This window comes from Leptopilina boulardi, unplaced genomic scaffold (genome assembly GCF_019393585.1).
Source record: "Leptopilina boulardi isolate dan_hultmark-lab unplaced genomic scaffold, ZJU_Lbou_2.1 LbouV2_327, whole genome shotgun sequence".
In the NCBI taxonomy this organism is placed as follows: domain Eukaryota; kingdom Metazoa; phylum Arthropoda; class Insecta; order Hymenoptera; family Figitidae; genus Leptopilina; species Leptopilina boulardi.
Window position 1 is genome coordinate 1,563,497 of NW_026137893.1, and position 11,476 is coordinate 1,574,972.

At 25.2% G+C, this 11,476-nt stretch overlaps 1 protein-coding gene across 4 annotated transcripts in view; it reads left to right on the forward strand.

Moving 5' to 3' along the window:
• The window catches only part of LOC127284958 (uncharacterized), a 29,564-nt gene that overhangs the window by 6,867 nt on the left and 11,221 nt on the right, over window positions 1–11,476 (forward strand). The window contains exons 1-4 of one of the 4 annotated variants that reach the window (XM_051310691.1): window positions 97–541; window positions 1,558–1,745; window positions 2,029–2,191; window positions 2,277–3,153. The exons of 1 other annotated variant lie outside the window; for it this stretch is intronic. In XM_051310691.1, coding sequence (XP_051166648.1) covers window positions 1,559–1,745; window positions 2,029–2,191; window positions 2,277–2,886 — 960 coding nt within the window. In that variant the 5' untranslated portion in view covers window positions 97–541; window position 1,558 and the 3' untranslated portion in view covers window positions 2,887–3,153. Of the gene's footprint in view, window positions 1–96; window positions 542–955; window positions 1,069–1,557; window positions 1,746–2,028; window positions 2,192–2,276; window positions 3,161–11,476 lie in introns of those variants that run through there. 2 more of the 4 variants (XM_051310690.1, XM_051310692.1) reach the window with 2 other exon arrangements.

The following is an 11,476-nucleotide window of genomic DNA, read 5'->3' on the forward strand; positions in this document are numbered from 1 at the left end:
AAGAAATTGCCAGCGATTGGTTAATTTTCTTAAGTTGAAATTTTAATTATTGAAAAACGTAAAGCATATATTTTCCACCAATTGCATTACGTGCATTGGGGTTATGGTGCATAAGCTATTTTTGCACGCATAATAAAAAGGATTGTTGCATCCTAATTTTTTTTTATATAAAAATAATATTTTCCCCTATATTTAAAGTATTTGTATTTTGTTTATAATTGTGAAAAATTGATTTTTTGCAATATTTTTATAAAAAAAAAAAAAAAAAATGTGAAAAGTGAAATATGTAAAGCAAAAGTAAAAATTTGTGTAATGTAAATTCTTGCGAATATATAGTTGCAAAGGCTTATGTCAACCAATCCAGATTAATCTAGATTTTCTCAAGTTTTGGATATACCTACATATATACAAAAAAAGAAGCACGTGATAAAATTTTAAATGAATTGCAAAAATAGCTTTTCAATGTTTTTTAAAAATAATAATGTGATAAGAAGTTTTTGAAAGCGCGACATTTGTTTTAAAATCAGTAGCGGATAACGACGTAAGTATTATAATGATTGTGTAATTAGCTTTTAAAAATATATTATTTTTATTATTCCGATTTTGATTAACTTCTTTTGTTATTTTTTTGTTGTTTTTTTTACCTTTTTATTCATTTTTCGTTACAATATTATCGAAACATTTGAAAATATTTGTTTATTTTTATTTTTTAAAAAAAGTGACATTTTTTTAAGGTTAGAAAAATTTTTGAAAATCAAAAAAAAATATTTGAAATTATTTTTTTTTTAAAAAAAGGACTTATTTTAAAGTATTTCAGAAAAAATATGTCTTTCTAATTTAAGGTAATTATTATATATACAATTTAATTTGAGGTTATTAATTGTTTTTTTATTTGAAAATATGTAACAATTTCTTCAAAATTCGTAAATTTTTATTTGTTATTAATGAGAAATTTAGAAAATCAATTAAATTGTCAAGTGTGAGTAAATGCTTCGTTATAGAAAATTGATTAAAAAATATTGTCATGTGTCAAAGGATCTTAAATTTTATCACATGTAACAATAAAAGGTTTGTTCTCAATTGAATATTATTTTTATATCATTATTTTTCTCTTTTATAATATTTATTCTATTCATTAACTTTTATTAATAAATTATGTTTAAAACAATAATAATAAAAATGATAAAATAAATTAAATTTTAAATTAATATATCCATTATTATTATTATTTTTATTATTTATTTTTATTATTATTTGTATTATTGTTTTTATTACTATTTATACAAAAATTGTTATTCTTAATATATTTAAAATTTTTATAATGTTAATTTTAAAGAATTAAAATTTTTCTATTAAAATTTATTTTCCTTTCTCTTAGAGTAAATATTGTATTGGTGAAAATTTGCGATTGTTGTTTTTTTTAATTATTATGTTTTTTAAAAATTCTACCTGAAATATTTATAATTTTCTTTATTTTTTTCTTTCAATTGTATATTATATATTTTATTGTTTATTTTATTTTAAAAAAATATATATAAATTTTTTTTATTTTTTTAGAATGGCAGACCATCAGGATTATACTGATAATCGTGTGCAAATAAAATCAATTAGAGAAGGAGATTATTTATTGATAGATTTAGTTAAATACAATTCTCATCTTTACAATAAGGAATTAAAGGATTTTAAGGACATTGAAAAACGAGAACAAACTTGGCATGAAATTGCTGCATCTCTAAATATTTCTGGTATAAATATATCTTTATTAATTAATTTGAAAAAAAATTCATTTAATTAAATTAGTAATAATTAATAACTACAAAATAAGAAAATTGTATTCTTTGTTAATTTATTTTATACTAATTTAAAATTTCCTAATTTTGCCTGTGCAGTTTTTAATTATTTTCAAAAAATTGGTAGAATTTAAAATAAATTTTCTAAATTAGTTTAATCTTCACGAAAGTAAAAAAAAAAGAAAAGAAAAGAATTTTACAGCAAATAAATTAATAAAGAAAAAATTCACATTTTTAGTAAATGAATGTCAACAAAAATGGGTGAGATTGAGGGAAAAATTTTCCAAGGAAAAAAGAGTACAAGAAGAATTCGAACGAACAGGAAACAATAAATTTAAATTATCAACTTGGCCGTTTTATGAAGAATTAAGATTTCTCGAACCATTCATCAAACGAAGAAAGTAAATAAAAATTTTAATTTAAAACAAAAGGTAAAAAAAAAAGAGAAAAAAAATGTTTAAAAATCCCTTTTTTTTTCATTTTCAGTGTCTATCATAAACCAAAAAATTTCGATTCAAAACTAATGAAAAATGCAAAAAATGAAAATGTAAGCACAACACTTTTCAATGGTCAGGCGTTTACGCAAATAAAACCAATTTCAACAACTGGACTTGGACAATCTGTTGATTTTAAATCAAGTAATTTATCATTTGTCCAAGTGCCAAAAACAGTGATGGTTCAACTCGTTGGATCAAATCAAAATCAAAATTGCAATTCAATACCAATAAAAACGGAAACATTAAATGTTGGCACATCATTACCAAGTAATGTTGAGGTTGTTTATCAAAATGAAGAAAGTACATCGGAATCGGGAACGTCGTTATCAGAGAAAGCTGATAATTCCAATAAACGACGAAAAATTGGAAAACGAAAATGCGTTGAATCAACGGAAGATATAATTGCAAATATATCATCAATTATTCAAAGGTATCTTGAGACATGTAAAAGAGATGAAAATCCCGATGAGATATTTGGTAAATTAGTCGCTGGTGAATTGGCGAAAAAAATGGAACCTGAAAAAACGAGACTGAAAAAAACTATTATGGAAATCATTTGGAATGATGATTTAGAAAATGAGGAACAATATTGTCATTGAAATTTATAAACTTTTTTTTGCTAAAAAGAAAGTTAAGTCTTGTGAAATTTCAATGAAATGAAATAAAGTGTAAATACTATATATATTTTTAGACAAAAATACGTAAAGTTTGTTAGTATATATTTACAAATATATGATTTGCTTGTTTTCTTTTCTTTTTTTTTTGAAAATTCAAAATGTTATACAATTTTATTTATTTATTATCTTTTTTTTCGATAAATTTTATTAATTTATAAATGAAAAATAAATATAGTGATTAAAAATGAGAATTTAGTAATAAGTTTACGAATGGATATTGCAACTAATTTTTTCCTAAGTTTCTAGAAAGTATAATGAAGTTTCCAATCAACCATCAATTCAAAATTCAATTTATCTAAATTTGAATCTGTCTAAATTTTAATTCATGCAAATTTTAATTAAATTAAATTTTCATCTATCCAAATTTCAATTCCTCTAACTTTCAATCAATTCTAATTTTTATTAGTTAAAACAAATTTATTTATTGAAATTTTAATCAAATGCAAATTTAATTTATTTATTATTTATTTATTATAATAATGTAACATAGATAGATAATATCTTTTTACATGAGGTTAAATGCAAATTTAATTAATCGTAAGTTAAAATAAACGAAATCTCACTTTATCTAAAGATTAATTAAATTTGAAATTTCAATTTGTCTAAATTTTTAATTAACTTAATTTTAGAATTATCTATTCACATTTTAATTAAGTTTCAAATTATCCAAATTTTTATTGATTTAAGTTTTAATTTACGAAAATTTTAAACTATCAATGTTTCAATCTTTGATGAACAATTTGACTAAATACAAATAAATTATTTTGCACGTTAATTGGTTTTAACTATCTGTTTTTTTTTATTATTACTTTTTTGTCACCTATTTTTGGTAAATAATTCACCTTTTTACCTATAATTTTAAGAAAAAAGGTACTGTGTTTTAATTTTTCAATTTAAATTTTAAGCTATTCAACTTTTAATCAAATTTAATTTATATTGGTAAAAAAAAAATTTATTAATTAAAATTTTAATCAAATGAAAATTTAATTGATCGTAAATTAAAGTTAACGAAATTTCAATTTATTTAGAGATTAATTATAATTTAAATTTCAAATTATCTGAATTTCAATTTGTCCAAATTTTAAACTATTCGAATTTTAATTTATCTATTTGTCACCTTTTTACCTATTTTTAAGAAAAAAAGGTACCTGATCCCTGTTATATTGAAAAGAATGAAATATAGTATAGGAAAACGTTTTTGTAACTAAATTATTCTAAATTATAATTCATTAAATTTAAGAAATTTTTTTTTTAATAATTAACGAAATATCAGAAAATTGAAATTCTTGTGGCCACTCTGATTTAATTTTGTTTTTTTTTAAAAAAGACAAATTAAAAGGTAAAAAGGTGTCTAACGGTCAGGGAAAAGTCAGGAAATTTCTTATTTTATCGGTTCAACTTCAAATAAAGTAAATTATTTATTAATACGAATAATTTATTATTTAATGCTAATACCCACATTTACCTTATAAAAATTTTTAAGGCGTCGAATATTAAATTATCGAATTTCTATTTAGCAAAATTATATAAAGTGGATTTTATATTATGCAAAATTTTCAATTTACATTTAACTAAAATTCGATTTAAAAGAATTTCTAGGTATTTAGCAGAACTCTTATAAAGCATTTTTTCTAATACTTTTTTAAATTTTAAATTAATATAATTTCAATTAAACGAAATTTATGTCTATAAAAATTGACAAAAAAAGAACTAGGTAGAAATTTTTCTTAAATGCGAATTCTGTTAAATAAGAATTAGTTGGAATTACAATTTTCTTTAATAAAATAAAAACTTTGTTAATTAAGAATTTTGTTAAATAGAAATTCTGTTAATTGTGGATTTATTCAATGACAATTCTGTTAAATAAATATTTTGATAAATCGAAATTTATTAAAATAACAATTCTGTTAAAAAAAATTGTTCTTTTACAAGAAAATCTGCTTTATATAATATTACTAAATAAAAATTTGATAATTTAAGATTTGACGCCGTAAAAATTCTTTTAAATTAAATGTTGAGAATATTTATACGTCACCAATTAATTTATTTATTTCACTTAAATATTTTATTTTTTACGAAACATCATTTATTTGGTTCAAATACATATGAAATTAGTGGATAATAGACAGGTTAATGATTTAATTGTATCAAAATAAAATTTTTTTAGTGTAATTTAGGTCAGTGCACTGAAAAAAAAATTTATTTGAATCAAATAAAAAGTATTTGATCCAAATACCTCATTTACTTGTCTATTATCCAATAAATATGTATTTGAACCAAATACACATTTACTAAACCTAAGTATTTTATTTTATCGTATCAAATAAATAGTTATTTGAATCAAATACAAAATATTCAAATCAAATAAATGGAATATTCAAAGCTAATAAATAATTATTTAAATCAATTATGAAAATTATTTCATTCAATACTGCATGTTTTTTGATTCAAATAAATATTTATTTGCAATAATAAAATATTTTTCTTGAAACAACTAAAAATTTTCTTGAATCAAATATTCGATTATTTGTCATAAGTAATTGTTTTAATTGAAACTAAAACCTCTTTAATTGCGGCAATTATTATTTTATTTGATCCAAATACATTATTTATTTGCATAAAATGTAAGAATTTTCTGATTCAAATAAATCAAAATTTGAATTGAATAGGGTCAACTGGGGTAAATCCGAACGCTTTTAGTAAGTTTCAACAATAACATAAGTTTTTTCTTAAAAAAAAAAATACTTCCGGTATTCTGGTGCATGAAGTTGTTACTTTACTTCCATAGAACAATTTTATGGGGTAGAAAATTTTTTTGATAAATTACAATCGCAGGAAACTTAGCGTTCGTATTTACCTCGATACTTTGCAACTTTCCTAAAATATGGGGGTAAATACGAACGCCACTGTATTTCAGAAAAATCTTAGGGAAAATAAATTTAAAGTATTGCAATTGTTAAACTTATATAAAAACTCAAAAAAAATACGATAATAAACCTATTATGTAATAATGCATCATATATAAATACAAAAATCAAACAGGTTAAAAATTAAAATGCATTACACAATTAAAACCTTCAATAACTTTATCAAATCATAACGGATTTTTGCAAAACTTGGTACAGAAAGTATTTTGGAGTGATTGAATGTAAATACAAAAATAAAAGTTAAATTTTTTAAATTCAAAATGGCGGACTTTCCTAAAACTTATTTTTAAAAATGATCAAATTTGATAACCCTGAAACCCCCCGAGTAACAATTTTCGAGCGAATCCAATGAATTTTTTAATTCTCGTCCGCCATTTTGAATTTTGAAAAACTGACTTCAAATTGGTAATTAGCGACCCCAAAAACCGTAGAATACCAAATTTTATTAAGATCCTGAAAAACTTTTTTCAACAAACCATTTGGCAAAAAAATTGAAACACTCCTTCGAGAGAACAGAGATTAAGTTTCTGCTTATTAATTACTAACGAGGATACGTATAGAAAGAAAAACTTTTTTCTATGTACTTTTATAATGTTAAAATAATAGTGTAATCAAATAAAAACAATTTTGTGTGGCTTTGATGTTAAAAAAAATTATTAAAAATACCGTTCGGATTTACCCCAGTTTTCCAATTTTCTTGGGTAAATACGAACGGTCTGATATTATTAATAAAATTTTACAGAAGGCAAAAATCAAATATAGTTTCTGTTCTAGTATTCATAACAAACAATTATAAATAATAAAATGAATTTTTAGCTTCTTTTTCTTCAAATACGAGACAAAATACTGAAAGAGTGTCATCTTTGATTTTCAATCTTTTTTGCAATACTTGTTATCTTTGTTTATGCTGTTGCTAATTAACAAACAAAAAATGGGATAATACTTAGAATCTCTTCAAGAGGATCTGAGGTAAAAATTCTCATATCGAACTTATTTTTAAAAATTTTAATTAAGCTGAAATAATAATTAGCGTTCGGATTTACCCCCCGTTCGGATTTACCCCGACTGACCCTAAATAACATATTTATTTACTAATTCTTCCAATTCTAAATTAAATTCTTACTCAAATAAATAAATTAAAAAATATGTAATTTCAACATACTATGATCGGATATTTTCATTTTTCAACTAATTCATTTATATATATCGATCGATTCGTCTTGACGTAAGGAATACGATTTTATTATATATAACCTTAAATTTTTCCATTTAAAAATTTTTTCGATTAAAAAAAAATTTTTGGAAAAAAGACGATAAAAATTTTTTTTTGAGGTATTTTTAAAAATCCTTTGTTCAGATTTGAGATATTAATATGATAAATGAGCCTACCAAATTTTATCTAAATCCATTAAAACCTGTTAAAGTTATCTTCTAAACAAAAAAGGGATCCACACACACACACACACACACACACACATACATCCGGACAATTGATCAGGATCTCATATAACATGTTTCTATAAAGAAAAAAATTTGTTTTCGCCACTTTGAAAAGTTTTATAAACGAAAGGACTACAAAGTTTCCTCCACGAGGAAGCAAAAATAGTCAAAAAGTTTCGAACAAAAATAAAAAAAGTGGCAAACAAAAAATGTATAGCGCACTTTTTCATTGGTCCAGCGGATGCTGAGCTAAACTAGAAAACAAATTCGGAAAAATTTTCGGAAAAAGTCTCGAATAAAAAATGTATGGCGCACTTTTTGATTGGTCCAGCGGATGCTGAGCTGCACTCAAAAATAATTTCGAAAATTTTTCAAAAAATTGAATTCCCCAGATAATCGTTAGGAAATATCGTCATAGTGATTAGAAGAAAGTTCTGAACAAAAAATGTATGGCGCACTCTTTGATTGGTCCAGCGGATGCTGAGCTACACTCAAAAATATTTTTGAAAAATTTTCGAAAAATTAAATTCGCGAGATAATCGTTCGGGAATACCGCCAAATTCTTTAGCAAAAAGTAGCGAACAAAAAATGTATGGCGTACTTTTTGATTGGTCCAGCGGATGCTGAGCTACACTCAAAAATATTTTGGAAAAATTTTCGAAAAATTAAATTCGCGAGATAATCGTTCGGGAATACCACCAATAAAATTAGGAAAAAGTTTCGAACAAAAAATGTATGGCGCACTTTTTGATTGGTCCAGCGGATGCTGAGCTACACTCAAAAATATTTTGGAAAAATTTTCGAAAAATTAAATTCGCGAGATAATCGTTCGGGAATTCCGCCAAATTCTTTAGCAAAAAGTAGCGAACAAAAAATGTATGGCGTACTTTTTGATTGGTCCAGCGGATGCTGAGCTAAACTAGAAAACAAATTCGGAAAAATTTTCGAAAAACTTAATTCGCGAGATAATCGTTCGGGAATACCGCCAAATTTTTTAGCAAAAAGTAGCGAACAAAAAATATATGGCGTACTTTTTGATTGGTCCAGCGGATGCTGAGATAAACTAGAAAACAAATTCGGAAAAATTTTCGAAAAATTAAATTCGCTAGATAATCGTTCGGGAATTCCGCCATAGTGATTAGAAGAAAGTTCTGAACAAAAAATGTATGACGCACTTTTTGATTGGTCTAGCGGATGCTGAGCTACACTCAAAAATATTTTTGAAAAATTTTCGAAAAATTAAATTCGCGAGATAATCGTTCGGGAATACCGCTATAGTGATTAGAAGAAAGTTCTGAACAAAAAATGTATGGCGCACTTTTTGATTGGTCCAGCGGATGCTGAGCTACACTCAAAAATATTTTGGAAAAATTTTCGAAAAATTAAATTCGCGAGATAATCGTTCGGGAATACCACCAATAAAATTAGGAAAAAGTTTCGAACAAAAAATGTATGGCGCACTTTTTGATTGGTCCAGCGGATGCTGAGCTACACTCAAAAATATTTTGGAAAAATTTTCGAAAAATTAAATTCGCGAGATAATCGTTCGGGAATACCACCAATAAAATAGGGAAAAAGTTTCGAACAAAAAATGTATGGCGCACTTTTTGATTGGTCCAGCGGATGCTGAGCTACACTCAAAAATATTTTGGAAAAATTTTCGAAAAATTAAATTCGCGAGATAATCGTTCGGGAATACCACCAATAAAATAGGGAAAAAGTTTCGAACAAAAAATGTATGGCGCACTTTTTGATTGGTCCAGCGGATGCTGAGCTACACTCAAAAATATTTTTGAAAAATTTTCGAAAAATTAAATTCGCGAGATAATCGTTCGGGAATACCGCCAAATTCTTTAGCAAAAAGTAGCGAACAAAAAATGTATGGCGTACTTTTTGATTGGTCCAACGGATGCTGAGCTACACTCAAAAATAATTCGGAAAAATTTTCGAAAAATTAAATTCGCTAGATAATCGTTCGGGAATACCGCTATAGTGATTAGAAGAAAGTTCTGAACAAAAAATGTATGGCGCACTTTTTGATTGGTCCAGCGGATGCTGAGCTACACTCAAAAATATTTTTGAAAAATTTTCGAAAAATTAAATTCGCGAGATAATCGTTCGGGAATACCACCAATAAAATTAGGAAAAAGTTTCGAACAAAAAATGTATGGCGCACTTTTTGATTGGTCCAGCGGATGCTGAGCTACACTCAAAAATATTTTTGAAAAATTTTCGAAAAATTAAATTCGCGAGATAATCGTTCGGGAATACCGCCAAATTCTTTAGCAAAAAGTAGCGAACAAAAAATGTATGGCGTACTTTTTGATTGGTCCAGCGGATGCTGAGCTAAACTAGAAAACAAATTCGGAAAAATTTTCGAAAAATTAAATTCGCGAGATAATCGTTCGGGAATTCCGCCAAATTCTTTAGCAAAAAGTAGCGAACAAAAAATGTATGGCGTACTTTTTGATTGGTCCAACGGATGCTGAGCTACACTCAAAAATAATTCGGAAAAATTTTCGAAAAATTAAATTCGCTAGATAATCGTTCGGGAATACCGCTATAGTGATTAGAAGAAAGTTCTGAACAAAAAATGTATGGCGCACTTTTTGATTGGTCCAGCGGATGCTGAGCTACACTCAAAAATATTTTTGAAAAATTTTCGAAAAATTAAATTCGCGAGATAATCGTTCGGGAATACCACCAATAAAATTAGGAAAAAGTTTCGAACAAAAAATGTATGGCGCACTTTTTGATTGGTCCAGCGGATGCTGAGCTACACTCAAAAATATTTTTGAAAAATTTTCGAAAAATTAAATTCGCGAGATAATCGTTCGGGAATACCACCAATAAAATAGGGAAAAAGTTTCGAACAAAAAATGTATGGCGCACTTTTTGATTGGTCCAGCGGATGCTGAGCTACACTCAAAAATATTTTTGAAAAATTTTCGAAAAATTAAATTCGCGAGATAATCGTTCGGGAATACCGCCAAATTCTTTAGCAAAAAGTAGCGAACAAAAAATGTATGGCGTACTTTTTGATTGGTCCAGCGGATGCTGAGCTAAACTAGAAAACAAATTCGGAAAAATTTTCGAAAAATTAAATTCGCTAGATAATCGTTCGAGAATACCGCCATAGTGATTAGAAGAAAGTTCTGATCAAAAAATGTATGGCGCACTTTTTGATTGGTCCAGCGGATGCTGAGCTACACTACAAAATATTTTTGAAAAATTTTCGAAAAATTAAATTCGCGAGATAATCGTTCGGGAATACCGCCAAAAAAAATTTTTGGAAAAAAGGCGATAAAAATTATTTTTTGAGGTATTTTTAAAAATCGTTTGGTCAGATTTGAGATATTAATATGATAAATGAGCCTACTAAATTTTATCTAAATCCATTAAAACCTGTTAAAGTTATCTTCTAAACAAAAAAGGGATCCACACACACACAAACACATACATACATCCGGACAATTGATCAGGATCTCATATAACATGTTTCTATAAAGAAAAAAATTTGTTTCCGCCACTTTGAAAAGTTTTATAAACGAAAGGACTACAAAGCTTCCTCCACGAGGAAGCAATAATATTTTTATTAAAAACGCGTTTTTCGTTGTTCTGAATCATTGTAAACATTAATTTTTTGTTGATGAAAAAATATTTGACTTTTGGACTTAGAATATTAAATAATATTTATATAAATAAATGAATAGTATCAAATAACTCATTATTCTCATTACACTTAAATATTTAATTGGTCAAAATATTTTATTTTTCTATAATAAAATAGTGTATTAACATTAAATAACACATTATTTATATTAAATAATTTAATTAATTAGAATTAATAAATTTATTGTATCAAATGCTTTTTATTTGTATCAAAAAAATGAAATATTTGAGTGAAATAAATAAATTAATAGTTGTAAGTAACTCATTATTTTCGTTTCAAATAAACATTTAATTGATTAAAATATTTTTTTATTTGTCTTGATAAAATAGTATATTAGTATTAAATAATTTAGTTGACTTGAATCAGTTAAATGAAGTTATTGTATCAAATACTTTTTATTTGTTTCAATAAAACAAAATTATTTGAGTGAAATAAATAAATTAATTGTTTCAAGTAAATCATTATTATCGTT